Source organism: Lutra lutra, chromosome 11 (genome assembly GCF_902655055.1).
Source record: "Lutra lutra chromosome 11, mLutLut1.2, whole genome shotgun sequence".
NCBI classification, from domain to species: domain Eukaryota; kingdom Metazoa; phylum Chordata; class Mammalia; order Carnivora; family Mustelidae; genus Lutra; species Lutra lutra.
In genome coordinates, this window is record NC_062288.1 from 54,407,681 (window position 1) to 54,428,174 (window position 20,494).

The 20,494-nt window shown below is 41.7% G+C and overlaps 1 protein-coding gene across 1 annotated transcript in view; it reads left to right on the plus strand.

Moving 5' to 3' along the window:
- The first annotated feature begins 297 nt into the window (after positions 1-297).
- Positions 298-20,494, plus strand: part of DNAH11 (dynein axonemal heavy chain 11) — a 328,215-nt gene continuing 308,018 nt past the window's right edge. Inside the window, exons 1-5 of the mRNA XM_047694987.1 lie at positions 298-848; positions 2,271-2,414; positions 10,616-10,812; positions 11,444-11,642; positions 12,596-12,695. Coding sequence (XP_047550943.1) covers positions 510-848; positions 2,271-2,414; positions 10,616-10,812; positions 11,444-11,642; positions 12,596-12,695 — 979 coding nt within the window. The 5' untranslated portion in view covers positions 298-509. The remainder of the gene's footprint in view (positions 849-2,270; positions 2,415-10,615; positions 10,813-11,443; positions 11,643-12,595; positions 12,696-20,494) is intronic.

The window sequence follows — 20,494 nt, forward strand, 5'->3', positions numbered from 1 at the left end:
ATAATCAAGGTGAAGGATTTAGTATGGAGGTCAGCACCAGACGGCATTGCTTAAACCATGATCAATCAGTGCTGGGCTTTTACTTTCGCTGGCTAGGAGCTCCACCAAACATCCCGTAGGCCCAGCAGCGAGAGGACAGAAGCCGCGGCCCACCCAGCGTCTCGGAACCTCTGCCCTTGCTGCAGCGGAGTTGGAAGCCCAGAGCCCGAAGGCCCCACCCCCGGCGCTGACTCCGCCCCCAGCGGCTGGGGCGGGGACGCTGTCTCCCGGGAAACGGGACGCGCAGCTCCTCTCCAGCCGGTGTCTCCGCAGGCAGAACTCGCCCTGCGAGTCACACCCTCCAGCCAAGTAGCCCCAGGTGGGGGCGAGGGCCACGCTGCTTGCAATCTCCCGAGGAGGTGGGCGCCTCTCGCGACGCGTGTGGGAGGAGAGGAGTCCTCGCCCACCCCAGGCTGGGCAGGGGCGAGCGCAGGGACCCGACCGGTCCCGCATCCTCTCGGACGCGCGGGATGGCAGCCCGGGAGGCGCGCGGCTTCCCAGAAGGCCCGGCCCTTCGCCTAACCCCGGGCGCTGACCTGGAGGTGGCGGGCCTGACAGACCTCGAGGAGGAAGAGGAGGATGAGGAGGCGGCGGCCGCCAGAAGAGCGCTGAGTTTCGCCCGAGACTCGCGGGTGCGCTTTCTCGGCGGCTGCCTGGAGCTGATGCTGGGGCTCCCGGCGGAGAAGTGGAGCCAGTATTTGGAGAGCGAGGACCACCGGCAGGTGCTGCGGGAATTTCTGGAGAGCCCTCGTCCCGCCGGCCTTGTGTTCAGCGTCGCCGCCGCGGGGCCGCTCGCGGTCTCCCGGGAGGTAAGGGACGACGGGCAGAGGGATCCGGTCGCACCGGCTGCTCTGCATAGCGGGGACAGGCCAGTCGCGACTCTTTGGGTTCCCGTGGAGCACGCACTCGGGCGCTTTGAAAAAAACTTTCTTTCGAGCTCTTGCTATGGATTCTGCAAAATCCCTCCCCCCGCCCCCACGTGCGCCCACTCTGCAGTTAAGCATTAAGCAGCTGTAGTTTAGTTTTCTGGAAGGTCGGCTTGTTCGACCCACCGAGAACATCTGCGCTTTCTTTAGCTGTCTGGGCCTTAGGCGAAAGGTGGGTTCTTGGTTCCGCATAGCTACCGTTTCAGGTAGCTCTTGGGTCTGAGGACCTGTCTTTAAAAAATGTTTCGCAGACCCTGAGTGATTTGTCCTGTGCTCGGACTGACTGCTCGTTACGTTTCATCTCAAGTAAAATACTTCGTCCTTAAAAAAGGAGTGCCCGCGCAATCAGCGCTCACATGGTATTTACCAACCGTGGAGGGGGACAATCCCTTCTTTCTTTCCAACTTTTCCCCTTTTTCTTTTCTCTTTTTCTTTCCTTTTTAAAATTAAAAAAAAAAAATTACTGCTCCACTTGAAGAGCTTGAAGATTAAGGTATCACAGCGTGTATTTTTTTTTTTTAAGTGGGAAAAGTTTGGAACAAAATTTACAGTCTTCAGTGTTGTACAGTGCCTCAGTGGAATGTTGTAGAAGTGTTTGTTCTGTTTTTTTGTTTTGTTTTTGTTATCAGTAAAGGTAGTCACTTTAATAGTTGGGGAATGGAATCCCAGAGGAGAAAGAGACTAAAAGGAGTTTACCTTAGGATTTTGAGTGTTGAAATTTTTTGTTCTACTTTCACAGTTATAAATAATTAAAAATTTGTCAATCAAGGAGTTAGGACACTTAACTCCAGTATTACCCAAGTTAAATGACAATATCTGAAGAAATAACTCAATAGTTGGGGAAATGATAGAATATCTTCATTAAACATTTTATCTTGAGAATAGAAGTAAATATTAACTTCCTGTGCCTGGTCTTCATTTCAGTTTGGCTTATTTCCAAACAACAAAAAGATTATAAAAAGGAATAAACCTTTGCTGAGATAGAAAATTTCTAAATTCTCGTTATATTTGTTTTTAATTAGGAGATGTTATGGGATGTAATAATCTTGGCTAATTGGCATGCCCTTTAAAGGTGATATTTCCACACCAATAATGCCATAAAATTAGCATTATAAAAGAACAAAAGTGTATATATTTTGTAGAAAGGGGGAAGAGCAGCAGAACTACCTTATGTATAAAGATAGGCTAGATGCCAGGTTTTTTCTTTTTCTAGCAATCCAGCTACAAGTTAGATACAGCAAATCCTGTTTGTTAACGTGGAAACTGTACTGTGAACTTAAACTAATCATCTTGCTCTTGTTTCAGATTCCAAGAGATGCAAAACATAAACTTGTCTATATTGCCAAGAAGATTACCAAAAATATTGGAGTACATGATTTTTCTCAAACGGTTTTATTTGGAGAGTTAACTGCCTCACCATTTGGACATGTAACTGCTTTTCTAGATGAGGTACTAGGCTATCTTTAATATCTGAATCTTTAATTTATCTCTGACGCTTGGAATTATTCAGAAAAACTCTGGCTATAAAAAAATGTAGAAGCCAGTAATCTTTTTAGCGAGATAGATGGATAACAGACTCTTTCTGAAATGAGATGATAAGCTAATATTCAACGGACAGTAATTTGTAGGATTATCCTTTTTGTTTCTAAATAATGGAAGTAAAAAGCAGCTTAAATTGAATAGCCTTTTGTAATTAGCTCTAGTTTTAAATTCCACATTGAGTGGAGACAAACTGACACTTTGTAAATGAGTATTACAAGTTTTTCAGATTTCCCTTAGTTTCTGTGTCACTCAGGTTAGATAAAGGGGAAAAGGTAATGGAAACAAAGTTTTTGAAATGATTGCTTTAAAATTCTTCTTTCTCACCCCTTAGAGAAGAGCTCTCTAAACCCAGGTTACTTAAACTTTTAAGGTAGGATGTTTTAATGTAGGGTTTTTAAAGTTTTGTTTTTTTTTTTTTAAGATTTTTCAAGGTTTTTAAAGTGGGGTTTAATGTGGGATCTGGGGGATTTTATTTTATCATTTTTTAAAAAAGATTATTTATTTATTTGACAGAGAGAGAGAGAGAGGTCACAAGTAGGCAGAGAGAGAGGGGGGAAGCAGGTTCCCTGCCAAGCAGAGAGCCCGATGTGGGGCTCAATCCCAGGACCCTGAGACCATGACCTGAGTTGAAGGCAGAGGCTTAAACCACTAAGCCACCCAGGTGCCCCCTGGGGGATTTTATTAAAGGCAGGCTGCTCTAGGAGGTCTGGGGTGGGACCGATCTTCTTCCTGTCTAACCTTATACTTTTGGTGGTTGTTCAAAGACCAGCATTGAGGAAAGATGTACCAAATGACCAGGTTCTCTAGAATTAGAGTAGTGGTTCTTAAACTTTGCTGAACATTAGAATCACCTGGGGAACTTTCTAATCTACCCTTGCCCTGTCACTCCTAATACCGATAAATGAGAATGGAGTTGGAACCCGGTGGGAATTGAAGATCCCCAGGTGATTCTAATGTGCCCAAACTGCGGGAAGCACTAGATTATATAGCAGAGCTCCATGATTAGTTCAGACCTGCCAAGGCCAATGCTTAAGGTAGGAATAATTACTAGCATATTTATTACTCAGGATTTGCCAGTCTCCCTGTTGCATGCCTCTTCTGCTTCCCGAGTCGTTGCTCTCTGGGGACCGTCCAAGGTCTCACTCCCAACTTCGGTATCCTGCCTCGGTTTTCTGCCTCAGTTTCCCTCTCCTCCTGTTGAATTGACTTGGTTTTAGATGATTTCAGGGAGATGCTAAGAGAGTTTTTAATCCCCCAAGCTTCTGGGGCACTTTTGCTCTACAGCAGGAGCTCAAGAAATTTTTATTGAACTGAACCTGATGAAAGAATTTCACATGACATGTGAATGGATTTTGGTCATTTGAACCCAAATTGCCATCCACTGGGGCTTGGAAGGACAAGGTTGCACTCTTCATTGGAATTTTTCACTACCATCAGTGTCTTGCAACAGAAGATACACAGCTCTCTCAAGTTCCTCTTTCTTACCTTTTTCTGGATTTGTATCAGTACCAGGGTCTGCATTCTGCCCTGTAAAACGTTAAATGGAAGAGCATATGCCATCAACAAGTATGTTTATTGTAGTTATAAAGCATTCAGAACCTCAGAGTTTAAGTGGTTTAGAAGACTGATGTAATTATGCTTAGAATCTGAGTATTAGGGGGGAAAAAAGTGAGAACGCACTTATGTGTTATGTTAGGTTAAAAGCAATTACAAGGAGGGCCCCTGGTGGCTCAGTAGGCTGAGCATCTGACTCTTGATTTCAACGGATTTCAGCTTGGGTTGTGATCTCAGGGTCGAGGGATGGAGCCCTGTGTCAGGCTCTGTGCTCAGTGGGGTGTCTGCTTGAGATGCTCTCTCTACCTCTGCCCCTCCCTGGGCATGCTCACTCTCTTTAAAATAGTTTTTAAAAGGATTTTGTGAGGATTGTCTTTGCTTGGTATCCAGTATAGCTCACAAAACTGGTTGATTGACAGTGGTTTATGCTGGACAAGGTACTCCCAAACTTCTCTTTCTAGCTGAGAGCTCTCTCCCAAATTTCAAACTTGGAGATCCACTTGTTTTCCTGAAATTCATGCTTGTTAGATAATAAACCTCCCAAACCTACTATCCAACGTTGAACTCCTCTTCCCCAACCTGCATTACTTGTGGTTACCTCCAGAACAGTGGATGTGAACTCCATCTTTGCAGTTGCTCAAGCCAGAAGACCTCAATCAACCCTGACTCCTTTCTTTGTATCCATTCAGCCACGAAATGATGTAAGTTCTACCTTCAAAATACCTTCAGAATCTGCCTTCGTACTCTCCTTCACCTCTGTGATTCTAAGCTGGTTCCACCTTGGTCTCTCAATAGTCTCATAATGTAGGTCTCTCCTTTTGCATGATTCCCATCTAGAACCTATTCCCAACAAAGCTGCCGGAGGGATTCTGTTGAAGCAAGAGTCAGAACACGTCACTTTTCTGCTCAGACCCTGCCCTGGGTCCCCTTTGACTCCCTGGCATGTTCTCTGTGGATCAGAGCTCTCAGTATTAGCTAGAAAGTTGTTACCACTCTAGAATCTCAGGACCTTCTTCAGAGCTCCTGAATCAGGATCATCAGGTCATTCTTAGCCTTACTATGGAATGAAAACCCTAGTCCAGAATCTGTGATCTGACCTCTCCATGACTTTTTTGCTATTACTTGTCTTAGGTACATTGTCGTTCCTGCTGTTTCTTTATCTTCCCCAGAATTCACACAGTGAGCACCTTCATGTCCTTCACGTCTTTCTGCTCAAATACTCCTTTTAGTAAAGCCACCCTTTGGAGGGCAGGAACCTTTGCAGGGTGGAGATTAGAGGTAGCAAATGAGGCACTCAGTTCATGAGTGAAATTTACAGGTGGGCAAGGAGGAAAAACAAGAACCCAGTAATCAAGGTAAGTTTAGTGCAGTATGTTGAAAAAAAAATTTAAAAATCAATACTTCAAGTAAAAACTGGATAGTTCAAAGTGCTGTTCTAGATCATATTGGAGCCTGGGGCAAAAATAAGTCAGTAGTATCGGCTGCTGTCTTTATTTTAAAATGTTGATAATTTGTTCCTCATGACTTTCTTTGCATTAATTTTGGTTTAAAAATGCCTTAAGGGGTGCCCTTTTGGCTCAGTTAAGAGTTGACTCTTGGTTTTATCTCAGGTTATAATCTTAGGGGTCATAAGATGGAGCCTAGTGTTGGTCTCCATAGTCAAAGGGGAGTGGGCTTGAGATCCTCTCGCTCTGTCTCCCCCCACCCCGCCTCTACACTCACGTGTGAGAGTGTACACTCACTTGCTCTCTCTCTCTCAAAGCCTAAAAAAACAAAACAAACTTAAAATATTACTCATCTCCATTCCTGAGTTTTTTGGTGCCCTTAGATATTCAGCTCCAATAATATCCCATAGATAATAATATCCAATAGATATTCAGCTCCATGAAGGCCTCACTTGCCTTACCCTAGCCCCTGCCCTGAGTCTTTGTTTGGCTCCCGGTTGTGGCCCAGACACCTAAAGACCTTGCCTGGCGCATGGTAGGAGCTCAGTGTTTGTTCAGCGAATCAAAGTCAGGTAAGGGCTACTTGACACGCTGTTCCCGTAAGAGACAAAACACTGAAGCATCAAGGTATTCCTTTAGAGAAGAAGCACTTGGTGTATGATCTCTGATAATCCATTTTAATCTTTCTGGACATGTGAAAAGGACACTTGGGGAATTTCATGCTAATCTCAGTTAATAACCTGTATTTACTGAAGACCTACTTGGTGCTGGTGACAGGACAGACGTGGCAACTAGTGATGTAGTTTGCACCCTCAGGAAGTATGCAGTCTGTTCAGGGAGGTGGACTGCTGGGTCTGCCGTGGGAGCCACAGTGGTCATGTTGTGGGAGCATAGGGGCGCTTGCCGCACCTGGAGGGCTGGCAGGGGTGTGGGGATTCTGGAACAGGATGATCATAGATCTCACTTCACCTGGGATGCTTTGGGTTTCCACCTGTTACAGATCAGTTAATGTCTGCTAATAATTTTCCTCTCAACATACCACAGCTGTATGGTGAATTACTTGGTCCCCACAGTGTGGAAGGACAAGGAGGAGAGAGCTAGGTGGAGGAGGAAGGGCATTCTGAGCGGAGGGAGAAACAGTGTAAAGGTACAGAGGTGAGGAAATGAAGGTTGATTTTTTATTTTTATTTTAATTTTTTTAAAAGATTTTATTTATTTATTTGACATACAGAGAAAGATCACAAGTAGGCAGAGAGGCACGCAGAGAGAGAGAGGGAAGCAGGCTCCCCACTGAGCAGAGAGCCCGACTCGGGACTCAATCCCAGGACCCTGAGATCATAACCTGAGTCCAAGGCAGAGGCTTAACCCACTGAGCCACCCAGGCGCCCAAAGGTTGATTTTTTAAAAAGGAATGGATTATTGTAGCTGGACGGGGGAACCAGAGCCGGAAGGTGGTGAGAAACAAGGCTGGAGAGGCTGATTAGAAAAAACAAATGGACAGGGCGCCTGGGTGGCTCAGTGGGTTGAGCCGCTGCCTTCAGCTCAGGTCATGATCTCAGGGTCCTGGGATCGAGTCCCGCATCGGGCTCTCTGCTCAGCAAGAAGCCTGCTTCCCTCTCTCTCTCTGCCTGCCTCTCCGTCTACTTGTGATCTCTCTCTGTCAAATAAATAAATAAAATCTTTAAAAAAAAAAAAAGAAAAGAAAAAACAAATGGACAAAGAGACAAAAATAGCCGTGTATTTCAGGTGGTTGCCAGCAAAGGCAATGGCCAAGCCCAAACTCATGTGTTGATTGGGAGATGGTTGTGGTAATGCACATTCTGGGAAGGTTTTTATCAGCAGCCTTAATTAGGAAGTTGTGGAGTCAAATGGAATGTCAGTGGTCCTTCATGCCTTTCATTCCAAGCTAATCAACTTCTTTCTGATTTGTACATTAACGGTAACCACACTACATGCAAGGACTAGGGAACTGGTGATTCTGTTGAATGAAGGAGAGACTGATAGAGTGATTGCTTTGGAAGGTACTGAGGGAGATTTCTGGTGTTTGACTTCTTTAATGGGATAGAATAAGGAAGGAATGGACCAAGTGTTTGAACTGTAGGTAGGGAAAGTCATTTGTGCCTTTGTATTTGTTTTTTCCTCTTTTAAATGATACTCTCACTTATAGTCAATGGTGAGCAGTTTTTGGAGTTTGACTCCACTCCACAGAGTAATGGGAATTGATGCTGAGGTTCTTGGGGCCTCCCAGACTTCTGTCTCCAGCCTGGCTCTCTCCTAAACTCCAAGCTCAGATGTCCACCTTCCTTGTGGATGTGGCCACTTAGTGTGTAATGTCTCAGATCTAACCTGTCCCAAGTTGAACTCCCAATCTGCTCAACATTATTACGTGTTGCCATACAGTGTGGTTTGTAGCTGTATTATATTTAGCAAAACTATTTAAAATGTCATGTAGCTCTTTATTATATTGACCCAAATCCTTAAAGAAATAATAATTGTGAATTATCCTCATTACTCATTTGGCTTCAAGCCCAAATGGAAATATGATTTGGTTTTTGAGGTTAGTGTCTAGGTCCCATCCTTGGGCATTCCAATTTAAGAAGTCTGGGAGACTATGGTGAGTGCTGTGAAATGTGTAAGCCTGATAATTCACAGACCTGTACCCCTGGGGCAAAGAATACATTATATGTTAATAAAAAAAAAAAAAAAGTAAAGAGGGGAAAAAAAAAAAATCTGGGAGAAGCCCTGTCTCCTGAAAGTACTGCCCAGGTGACAGTCTCTGTTGACTTAAGAACCTGAAAATAAATGAAAATGAAAAGAAAATCCCCAGTTAAAAAAGGATTAGAGAAGGGGGGAACCTGGGTGGCTCAGTCAGTTGGGTTCTTGACTCTGGATTTCAGCTCAGGTGGTGGTTTTGGAATTGTTGGGTTGAGCCCTGGGTTGGGATCTGCAGGCAACATGGAGTCTGCTTATCCCACTAGCTCTGCTTCTCCCTCCAATTGTGTTTTTTCTCTCTCAAATGAATAAAATAAAATCTTAAAAAAAGATCAAAGAAGGTAAGTAGAGAAAACCATCACTAGGCCCCATAGTTCTTTAATTTGTAGTTACACATTGTACATCTATTGAATAAACAAATTATTTTAGTTTTCAGGAAAAGCTTGGAATTTTTCCTCTACACCCCAAAAAGTAGGCAAAAAACCTTCCCAATGGAAACGAAATAAAACCCCCAACTAATTGAATTACTCTGTATATAGTTTAATAAGACGTACTGTAATTAAATAGCACATCCCAGGTCTATTTGTTTTAAATGAGGTTTATAGTGATGCTCTAGCTCTTTGACTAATTGCTCTGCAAAGCACATGGCTCAGAATTTCACACTTTTATCTACAGCGTGTGACAGAAATACTTTAAAAGAAGCTGGCTTTGGGGCGCCTGGGTGGCTCAGTGGGTTAAGCCGCTGCCTTCGGCTCAGGTCATGATCCCAGGTCCTGGGTTCAGGCCCCACATCGGGCTTTCTGCTCAGCAGGGAGCCTGCTTCCTCCTCTCTCTCTGCCTGCCTCTCTGCCTACTTGTGATTTCTCTCTGTCAAATAAATAAATAAAATCTTTAAAAAAAAAAAAAAAGAAGCTGGCTTTGTCATAGAATCATAAGCAGAGTGAAAGTTTGAAACCGTACCCAGTAAATTAGCTATGTCGAATAACCAGAATTTTCCTCACGCTTGATGTTCAGAAATAGTTGTTGAAATCTGGGATTTAGTCGAGAAGTTTTCCATTAGGTCGGCTCATGTTCCACCCAACAAGCTTTGACCCTTCGGTGTGATTTCCAAAGCTCTTCATGAACAACTTTGCCTTTCCCGAAGCTAATTCTGGGCAGGCCAGACTGGCAGTTTTCCAGAAGCATTCTACTTCTGGAGTCCTGAATGATTTTTACAAATCAGTGTGTTTATCCTATGTCTCCACTTCGCATCCTGAATATACCTCAAATCATGGCAGTTCTTGGAGCAAAGGACCTAACCCACTGAGCCATTGCAAGCAGAGACTGTTTCTTACTCTGCTCTTCTAGCTTGACACGTAGCAGGCGCTAGGCAGGAAAACGTAATAATGTGATTTGGAAAGACTTGTTTCAACACCATTAGAAAACAAAAGTGATTGTATTGTCAAAATAGACTGAAAATGGGGAGTAATTATATTCTGAGCATTTTAGCTAATGGAAATTTTATGGTATAATGCTGGTACACCTGGCAGATTATCAGAAAAATGAAAAGTGTTGGAAATTAGTCGATACTAGAAAGGGGTGGGAAAGCAGAAAGAGGCTAGAAACGTCATTCACTCAGCAAGATTCTTATTAACATATGCTGGGCACTGGGAACACAAACACGATTGTTGAAGGTTTTCACATGCTTGGTATCCCATACATGATGCTCCCATTTCAGTGGTAGAGGGAATTCCAAAAAAGGGCCATATGATTAACAAACATTTTTTTTTTTAAGATTTTATTTTATTTGACAGACATCACAAGTAGGCAGAGAGGCAGGCAGGGTGGCAGGGGAAGCAGGCTCCCTGCCGAGCAGAGAGGCCGATGTGGGACTTGATCATGAGATCATGACCTGAGCAGAAGGCAGAGGTTTTAACCCACTGAGCCACCCAGGCGCCACATAAACATGTTTTTGACTGTGAAACTTGAATGCACTGGTGTGCCCCCAGGGGTTGAGAAGATTTATTCACTTTTGCCTCGATGTGATTCAAAAAGGATTTTTTTTTCATTTATGTACCTGCCAATGTGCTTGGTTTGCCTGAAGAAAGCTGTTTGCCTGCCTGACATAACTATGCTTGGTTTATGCAGTGTTTGAGTTATTGGGAACCTCCTTGAATGCTTGATGAATGGGTTAATGAACCAACAGATCTCGTCGTATTTCCACTTTGAAAAATTTTATCTAATTGATGAAGTCTCAATGGGATACTGATAGTGTCCTGTCTTTGTAAATTTGATATCCTAGGAAGGTATTGAACAAATAGAGTGGTTTTGTGGCCAATTTTGTGTCATAAGAAAATCTTTGAAGGAGTATGTTGTCTGTAAATTAACCTCTTTTTGAAAATGTTTCTCTTTCTGTAGATTTTAGTGCCCATTCTTTCTAATAGGAACAACCATAAATCCTGGTCCTGTTTCATTTCACAAGACGTGGAACGCCATGTAGAAGTCATGAAAAGTAAAATGCATGTTTTTCGGGGCAAAATGCTGAGAAGAACTCTTCTACCAATTCCCACGATAGCAGGGAAAATGGACCTGGATCGGAAATACTCTGAGACCAAGTAAGTAATGATATGATATACATAGGTTGTTAAAATGGAGAGCCCACATACCTGATTAATATCATTTCCCCAGAAAACTATTAGTAAGATAATTATTAGAACTATATCATTTTTTAAAGTTGTGCAGAGCACCTATTACTTACAGAGTATCCTTCTTGGGTGCTTGGGTGGCTCAGTCGGCTAAGTGACTGCCTTTGGCTCAGGTCATGATCCTAGAGTCCTGAGATTGAGTCCCACATTGGGCTCCCAGCTCCATGGGGAGTCTGCTTCTCCCTCTAACCTTCTCCCATTTCATACTCTATCTCTCAAATGGATGAATAAAATCTTAAAAAACAAACAAAAAAAACCCCAACAACCCACGAAGTATCCTTCTTACAAGCCCAAAAAGCAAGCTGTAACAATTACAAGACGTCAGCCAAGTTCTTTGGGCAATAATGGTGTGAGCATATGATCATTTGTTTTACAGTGTTGATGCCACAATTAAAATTGAGGCTATAAAAATAAAAGATCTGATTCTGAAATACTTAAATTTGGAAAACTAGTTCATGTTAAAAGTACTGCTTACCATCCAAGTCCTCTCCTCCTTTGGGTGAGGTAATTGGTTTTTGAATTATTCTGTTGATCATTTCAGTGTTGGCATGCTAGACATAAATGAAAGGACGCTACTCCATGCGATTGAGACTATGGTTATTAAATGGTCACATCAAATCCAAGAGATTGTAGAAAAAGATTTAGTGCAGCCTTTGCTGAGTGGTCTTCACTCGAATCCTCAAACTGAACTGGATTTCTGGATGATGAGGAGAGAGAATCTGTCATGCATTTATGATCAAGTAAGTAGACAGTTCCCCCACATGGCTTGTCAACTAATTTAGCCAAGTCCGTCGTAGAATCTGGTTTCTGGAACAGTGATTTCTAATCACTTTAACAGTTTAACATACTGTCTTTGACCTAATAGTCTGTTCTCATTCCGAAGTTCTGTATTATTTAAAAATGAATGGGATGGGGGTTCTTGGGTGGCTTAGTTGGTTAAGTCGTCCGACTCCTGATTTCTGCTCAAGTCATGACCTCAGGGCTGTGAGATGGAGCCCTACCTCAGTCTTGAAGTTGGGCATGGAGGCTGCTGGGGATTTCCTCTCTCCTCTCTCTCTGTGCCTTACCCCCAACTTGTGTGTGTGTTTTCTCTCTCTATTAAAAAAGAAAAAAAGTAAAAATGGGGATTAAAAGTAGTTTTGCCTTTTTGAGACTATTTTGACAGCTTTTGATAATTGGAAACACTGGCATAGAGAGTGGCCCCCCTGGGAAATGTTGAAGATGGTAAAATTTAATTAATCTAGTTGATTGAATTGATTTAGGAAGGAGTGGAGTGTTGCTTGGTGGAGAGATGCAGCTTTGGAAGAGCTAACTTTGCTTCCTCTGGTGTTTGCCTGATGTAGTACTTAATTTAATGTTCGGAAAACTAAGACATTCATTTGCATGTTCACATGTCTCTCAGATTTTCTGAAACATAGCAAGAGATTTTATAGGGAAAATTTAACATTTTACACATGAAGTGTAAATTGACACACTTTTTGAAAACTCAAGAGCTATAAATGTAAAATAAAATTCAAGCTTAAGGAAGAAATGCTGTTAAAAATTATTTCAACCTGAAACCAGCTACGTCTTTGCGTATGAAATGCTGTGTGTATCGTGCATGATTGGAATCGAACTTAAGTATTTCATTACCAGACGGATCTATTTAGACATTATTCCAGCTTCTGCTTCATTTTTTTTTTTTTTCTATTAGCTTCAAGCTCCTGTTGTCCTCAACATGGTTAGGATCCTGAAAATTAAACAGAGCAGCTATTTTCCAACTTTGAGGGACATTTTCATGGCTGTGAAAAATGGTAAGACTCTTGTTTTTTGGTCTGGTGTTGGTGTCCCACCTTATCTTACCCCACCTCCGCCCGCCCAGCCTCATCTACCCTTTGCCATTAGTATGTGCATGAGGTGATGGCCCTTGGCACTTCTAAGGATAAATTCATCTTCATCAGTACTTCCTTCTCCAGTAATATTAAACTACTTTTAGGATAGATTGTAGGGACCTAGCAGATGGGCTCCAGATGGAAGTTCTAATCAGAATGTGTGGGAGCAAGGCCGTTGCAGGGGGTGCATGGAAGCCCAACATGGGGGTTTCTTAGTCAATGTGGGGCTACACTTAGTCCAGTAACTCTCTGATAGAGTCTCTGGTACTTGGCGTCCACCATGCACTTAATTCAAAAGAGCTCAAATTCTTCATCAAAATTTCTGTGAGGATTAAACATAGAGGACAGTCTGTTTGCCGAATTTTGAACAAGTGCATGCACATGGTAAAAAACCGGAAGTTTCAATGAAAAGTCTCCTGGTCCCCTCACTGTCCAGTGTCAGCTCCACCCAGGGGTGACAGCCATCTTGTTTCTTGATTTCTCTTCATGTTTCTTGAGGCATATTTAAGCAAAAAGGAAAACACATGACTGAAGTTTTTAATGTTGCAAATGGAAGCTAATTGGAAGATAATAGCTTTTTTGGTTTCTAACATTAGAAAATGATGCTTAATTTTTTAAAATTTATTATTTTTATTAACATATAATGTATTATTTGCCCCAGGGGTACAGGTCTGTGAATCATCAGGCTTACACATTTCACAGCACTCACCATAGCACATACCCTCCCCAATGTCCATAACCCAACCACCCTATACCTACTCCCCGACGCCCCCAGCAAACCTCAGTTTGTTTTGTGAGATTAAGAGTGTCTTATGGTTTGTCTCCCTCCCATCTTATTTTATTTTTTCCTTCCCTTCCCCCCAAAGCCCCCACCCTGCCTCTCAAATTCCTCATATCAGGGAGATCATATGATAATTGTCTTTCTCTGATTGACTTATTTCACTCAGCATAATACCCTCTAGTTCCATCCATTTTGCTGCAAATGGCAAGCTTTCATTTCTTTCTTTTTTTAATTTAATTTTATTTTTTATAAACATATAATATATTTTTATCCCCAGGGTTACAGGTCTGTGAATCTCCAGGTTTACACACTTCACAGCACTCACCATAGCACATACCCTCCCCAATGTCCATAACCCCAGCCCCCTCCCAACCCCCTCCTCCCATCAACCCTCAGTTTGTGAGAAAAAGAGTCACTTATGGTTTGTCTCCCTCCTAATCCCATCTTGTTTCATTTACTCTTCTCCTACCCCCTTAAACCCCCATGTTGCATCTCCTCTCCCTCATATCAGGGAGATCATATGATAGTTGTCTTTCTCCGATTGACTTATTTCGCTAAGCATGATACCCTCCAGTTCCTTCCCTATCATTGCAAATGGCAAGATTTCATTTCTTTTGATGGCTACATAGTATTCCATTGTGTATATATACCACATCTTCTTTATCCATTCGTCTGTTGATGGACATCTAGGTTCTTTCCATAGTTTGGCTATTGTAGACATTGCTGCTATAAACATTCGGGTGCATGTGCCCCTTCGGATCACTATGTTTGTATCTTTAGGGTAAATACCCAGTAGTGCGATTGCTGGGTCATAGGGTAGTTCTATTTTCAACAATTGAGGAACCTCCATGCTGTTTTCCAGAGTGGCTGTACCAGCTTGCATTCCCACCAACCGTGTAGGAGGGTTCCCCTTTCTCCACATCCTCGCCAGCATCTGTCATTTCCTGACTTGTTAATTTTAGCCATTCTGACTGGTATGAGGTGGTATCTCATTGTCGTTTTGATTTGTATTTCCCTGATGCCGAGTGATATGGAGCACTTTTTCATGTGTCTGTTGTCCATCTGGATGTCTTCTTTGCAGAAATGTCTGTTCACGTCCTCTGCCCATTTCTTGATTGGATTATTTGTTCTTTGGGTGTTGAGTTTGCTAAGTTCTTTATAGATTTTGGACACTAGCCCTTTATCTGATATGTCCTTTGCAAATATCTTCTCCCATTCTGTCAGTTGTCCTTTAGTTTTGTTAACTGTTTCCTTTGCTGTGCAAAAGCTTTTGATCTTGATAAAATCCCAATAGTTCATTTTTGCCCTTGCTTCCCTTGCCTTTGGCGATGTTCCTAGGAAGATGTTGCTGCAGCTGAGGTCGAAGAGGTTGCTGCCTGTGTTCTCCTCAAGGATTTTGATGGATTCCTTTCTCACATTGAGATCCTTCATCCATTTTGAGTCTATTTTCATGTGTGGTATAAGGAAATGATCCAATTTCATTTTTCTGCATGTGGCTGTCCAATTTTCCCAACACCATTTATTGAAGAGGCTGTCTTTTTTCCATTGGACATTCTTTCCTGCTTTGTCGAAGATGAGTTGCCCATAGAGTTGAGGGTCTATTTCTGGGCTCTCTATTCTGTTCCATTGATCTATGTGTCTGTTTTTATGCCAGTACCATGCTGTCTTGATGATGTCAGCTTTGTAATAGAGCTTGAAGTCCGGAATTGTGATGCCACCAACTTTGGCTTTCTTTTTCAATATTGCTTTGGCTATTCGAGATCTTCTCTGGTTCCATGTAAGTTTTAGGATTATTTGTTCCATTTCTTTGAAAAAAATGGATAGTACTTTGATAGGAATTGCATTAAATGTGTAGATTGCTTTAGGTAGCATAGACATTTTCACAATATTTATTCTTCCAATCCAGGAGCATGGAACATTTTTCCATTTCTTTGTGTCTTCCTCAATTTCTTTCATGAGTACTTTATAGTTTTCTGTGTATAGATTCTTAGCCTCTTGGTTAGGTTTATTCCTAGGTATCTTATAGTTTTGGGTGCAATTGTAAATGGGATTGACTCCTTAATTTCTCTTTCTTCTGTCTTGTTGTTGGTGTAGAGAAATGCAACTGATTTCTGTGCATTGATTTTATATCCTGACACTTTACTGAATTCCTGTACAAGTTCTAGCAGTTTTGGAGTGGAGTCTTTTGGGTTTTCCACATAGAGTATCATATCATCTGCGAAGAGTGATAGTTTGACTTCTTCTTTGCCGATTTGGATGCCTTTAATTTCCTTTTGTTGTCTGATTGCTGAGGCTAGGACTTCTAGTACTATGTTGAATAGCAGTGGTGACAATGGACATCCCTGCCATGTTCCTGACCTTAGCGGAAAAGCTTTCAGTTTTTCTCCATTGAGAATGATATTTGCAGTGGGTTTTTCATAGATGGCTTTGATAATATTGAGGTATGTGCCGTCTATCCCTACGTACACTTTGAAGAGTTTTGATCAGGAAGGGATGCTGTACTTTGTCAAATGCTTTTCCAGCATCTATGGAGAGTATCATATGGTTCTTGTTCTTTCTTTTATTAATGTGTTGTATCACATTGATTGATTTGCGGATGTTGAACCAACCTTGCAGCCCTGGAATAAATCCCACTTGGTCGTGGTGAATAATCCTTTTAATGTACTGTTGAGGGGCGCCTGGGTGGCTCAGTGGGTTAAGCCTCTGCCTTCGGCTCAGGTCATGATCCCAGTGTCCTGGGATCAAGCCCCGCATCGGGCTCTCTGCTCCGCAGGGAGCCTGCCTCCACCTCTCTCTCTCTGCCTGCCTCTGTGCCTACTTGTGATCTCTGTCTGTCAAATAAATAAATAAAATCTTTATTGTTGAATCCTATTGGCTAGTATTTTGGCGAGAATTTTTGTATCTGTGTTCATCAAGGATATTGGTCTGTAGTTCTCTTTTTTGATGGGATCCTTGTCTGGTTTTGGGATCAAGGTGTTGCTGGCCTCATAAAATGAGTTTGGAAGTTTTCCTTCCATTTCTATTTTTTGGAACAGTTTCAGGAGAATAGGAATTAGTTCTTCTTTAAATGTTTGGTAGAATTCCCCTGGGAAGCCGTCTGGCCCTGGGCTTTTGTTTGGAGATTTTTGATGACTGTTTCAATCTCCTTACTGGTTATGGGTCTGTTCAGGCTTTCTGTTTCTTCCTGATTCAGTTGTGGTAGTTTATTTGTCTCTAGGAATGCATCCATTTCTTCCAGATTGTCAAATTTGTTGGCGTAGGGTTGCTCATAGTATGTTCTTATAATTGTCTGTATTTCTTTGGTGTTCGTTGTGATCTCTCCTCTTTCAATCATGATTTTATTTATTTGGGTCCTTTCTCTTTTCTTTTTGCTAAGTCTGGCCAGGGGTTTATCAATCTTATTAATTCTTTCAAAGAACCAGCTCCTAGTTTCGTTGATTTGTTCTATTATGTTTTTTTTTTTTTTTTGGTTTTCTATTTCTTTGATTTCTGTTCTGATCTTTATTATTTCTCTTCTCTTGCTGGGTTTAGGCTTTCTTTGCTGTTCTTTCTCTAGCTCCTTTAGGCGTAGGGTTAGGTTGTGTACTTGAGACCTTTCTTGTTTCTTGAGAAAGGCTTGTACTGCTATATACTTTCCTTTCAGGACTGCCTTTGTTATGTCCCACAGATTTCGAACAGTTGTGTTTTCATTTTCATTTGTTTCCACGATTGTTTTTTCAATTCTTCTTTAATTACCTGGTTAACCTATTCATTCTTCGGTAGGATGCTCTTTAGCCTCCATGTATTTGACCTCTTTCCAACTTTCCTCTTGTGATTGAGTTCTAGCTTCAAAGCATTGTGGGCTGAAAATATGCAGGGAATGATTGCAGTCTTTTGGTACCGGTTGAGACCTGATTTATGACCAAGGATGTGATCTATTCTGGAGAATGTTCCATGTGCACTAGAGAAGAATGTGTATTCTGTTCCTTTGGGATGGAATGTTCTGAATATATCTGTGATGTCCATCTGGTCCAGTGTGTCATTTAAGGCCTTTATTTCCTTGTTGATCTTTTGCTTGGATGATCTGTCCATTTCAGTGAGGGGGTTGTTGAAGTCTCCTACTAATATTGTATTATTGTTGATGTGTTTCTTTGATTTTGTTATTAATTGGTTTATATAGTTGGCTGCTCCCACGTTAGGGGCATAGATATTTAAAATTGTTAGATCCTTTTGTTGGACAGACCCTTTAAATAAGGTAGTGTCCTTCCTCATCTCTTATTATAGTCTTTGGCTTAAAATATAATTTATCTGATATAAGGATTGCCACCCTATCTTTCTTTTGATGTCCATTAGCATGGTAAATTGTTTTGTACCCCCTCACTTTAATGAGGCGTCTGGAGGTGTCTTTGGGTCTAAATTAGTTTCTTATAGACAATATATTGATGGGTCTTATTTTTTTATTCATTCTGATAGCCTGTGTCTTTTGATTGGGGCATTTAGCCCATTTATTTTCAGGGTAATTGTTGAAAGATATTAATTTAGTGCCATTGTATTGCCTGTAAGGTGATTGCTATTGTATATTGTCTCTGTTCCTTTTTGGTCTACTACTTTTAGGCTCTTCTTTGCTTACAGGACCCCTTTCATAGTTCCTGTAGGGCTGGTTTGGTGTTTGCAAATTCTTTTAATTTTTGTTTGTCCTGGAAGCTTTTTATCTCTACTTCTATTTTCAATGATAGACTAGCTGGATATAGTATTCTTGGCTGCATGTTTTTCTCATTTAGTGCTCTGAATATATCATGCCAGTTCTTTCTGGCCTGCAAGGTCTCTGTGGATAAGTCTGCTGCCAATCTAATATTTTTACCATTGTATGTTGCAGACTTCTTGTCCCAGGCTGCCTTCAGGATTTTCTCTTTGTCACTAAGACTTGTAAGTTTTACTATTAGATGATGGGGTGTGGACCTATTTTTATTGATTTTGAGGGGGGTTCTCTGTGCCTCCTGAATTTTGATGCTTGTTCCCTTTGCTGTATTAGGGAAATTCTCTACTACAATTTGCTCCAATATACCTTCTGCCCCCCTCTCTCTTCTTCTTCTGGAACCAATTATTCTAATATTGTTTCATCTTATGGTATCACTTACCTCTCGAATTCTCCCCTTGATGTCCAGTAGTTGTTTGTCTCTCTTTTTTGTCAGTTTCTTTATTCTCTGTCATTTGGTCTTCTATATCACTAATTCTCTCCTCTGCCTCATTTATCCTAGCAGTAAGAGCCTCCATTTTTTATTGCACCCATTAATAGGTTTTTTGGATTTCAACTTGGTTAGATTTTAATTCTTTTATTTCTCCAGAAAGGGATTTTATTTCTCCAGAAAGAGTTATTCTAATGTCTTCCATGCATTTCTCAAGCCCAGCTAGCACCTTGAAAATCATCATTCTGAACTCTAGTTCTGACATATTACCAATGTCCATATTGATTAGGTCCCTAGCCATCAGTACTGCGTCTTGTTCTTTTTTTGTGGTGAGTTTTTCTGCCTTGTCATTTTATCCAGATAAGAATATATGAACAAGAGAATAAAATACTGAAAGGGTGGCAAAGACCCAGAAAAATGTATGCTAACCAAATCAGAGGAGACCCAAAACCGGGGGGAGAAGATAGGGGAAAAAAGGAAATAAATATAAAAAATTTAAAAATTTAAATAAATAAATAAGGGTATATATAAGGTTATACATGGGTATACATACAAAAATAAGGGTAAACATGATGAAGGGATGGAATATGACTGTAAAGATGAAAATTAAGAAAATTAAGAAAAAATTCTAAAAAAGGTATTGATAGGATAAGTTGGTTGGAAAAATAAAACATAAGAGGAGAAAATGTGCTCAGGCTGGAGACTAGAACAAAGGCATGTGCTAGATTTAGGGTATATTTTGATCTAGTAGAAGAAATTGTATTCCAAATTTTTAGAGAAGAATCTATATACAAAAAATAAGGTTAAATGCCAATGAAGGGATAAAATATGACTATAACAATGAAGGTTTAAAGCGATTTTTTTTAGAAAGTTATTGTTATGAGAAACTAGTTTAAAAACATTAAAAGAGGAAAGAGGAAAAGTTAAAAAAATAGAATAAGGAAAAAAATAAAATTAGAAAAATAATTTATCCAAGACTAAAGGATCATGACTAAAATCCATGAATTCTGTGCATTGCTTTCCCCTAGCTCTGGAGTTCCGCTCTTGTCCTTGATTGGTGAGCTTGATATTGGCTGGATGTGTTTGCTGATCTCTTGGGGGAGGGGTCTTTTGCAGTGAGTGCAAATGTCTTTGCCTGAGATGGAATTGCACCACCCTTGCCTGGGGCCAGGCTAAGTAATCTGCTCAGGTTTGCTCTTGGGAGCTTTCCATACAGCTTTAGAGGATGGGAATGAAGATGGTGGCCTCCCAATCTCCAGCCCGTAGGAGCTGAGAGCTCAGAGCCCCACTCTTCAGTGTGCCCTCACAGCAGAACAGTCCATACCTCCCATCTCCCTGGTCTCCAGCTGCGCTCCATGCTCACCCGGCCTGTGACTGAGCATTTCTCTCTCTGGTGCATGGCCCGTTTGGAGTCCCCAAACCCAGCAGATTCCTGCATGTGCTCCCATGCCACTCCTTCTGGAGGAGGAAGGTGAGTCTCTCCAGATCTGCCACTTAGGGAGTCCCTGCTCAAAGAGCACTGGCCCAACTGTGCCTTGGATCACTGTTTAATGTAAACCTGAGCTAATAGCCCACTCCTCAGCCCCATCTCTGCAGCTGGCTTCCTTTCTTGGATACCTGGGAGCTCTGCCACACTCAGACACCCTGGTCTTTCTGTGACCCCATGGTACCTGAGACCACACTGTCCCTGCGAGGTCTCCACCCCCACTTAGCCTCTGGAGTGATGTCCCTCAGTGGAGAAGACTTCTAAAAGTTCTGATTTTGTGCTCTGCTGC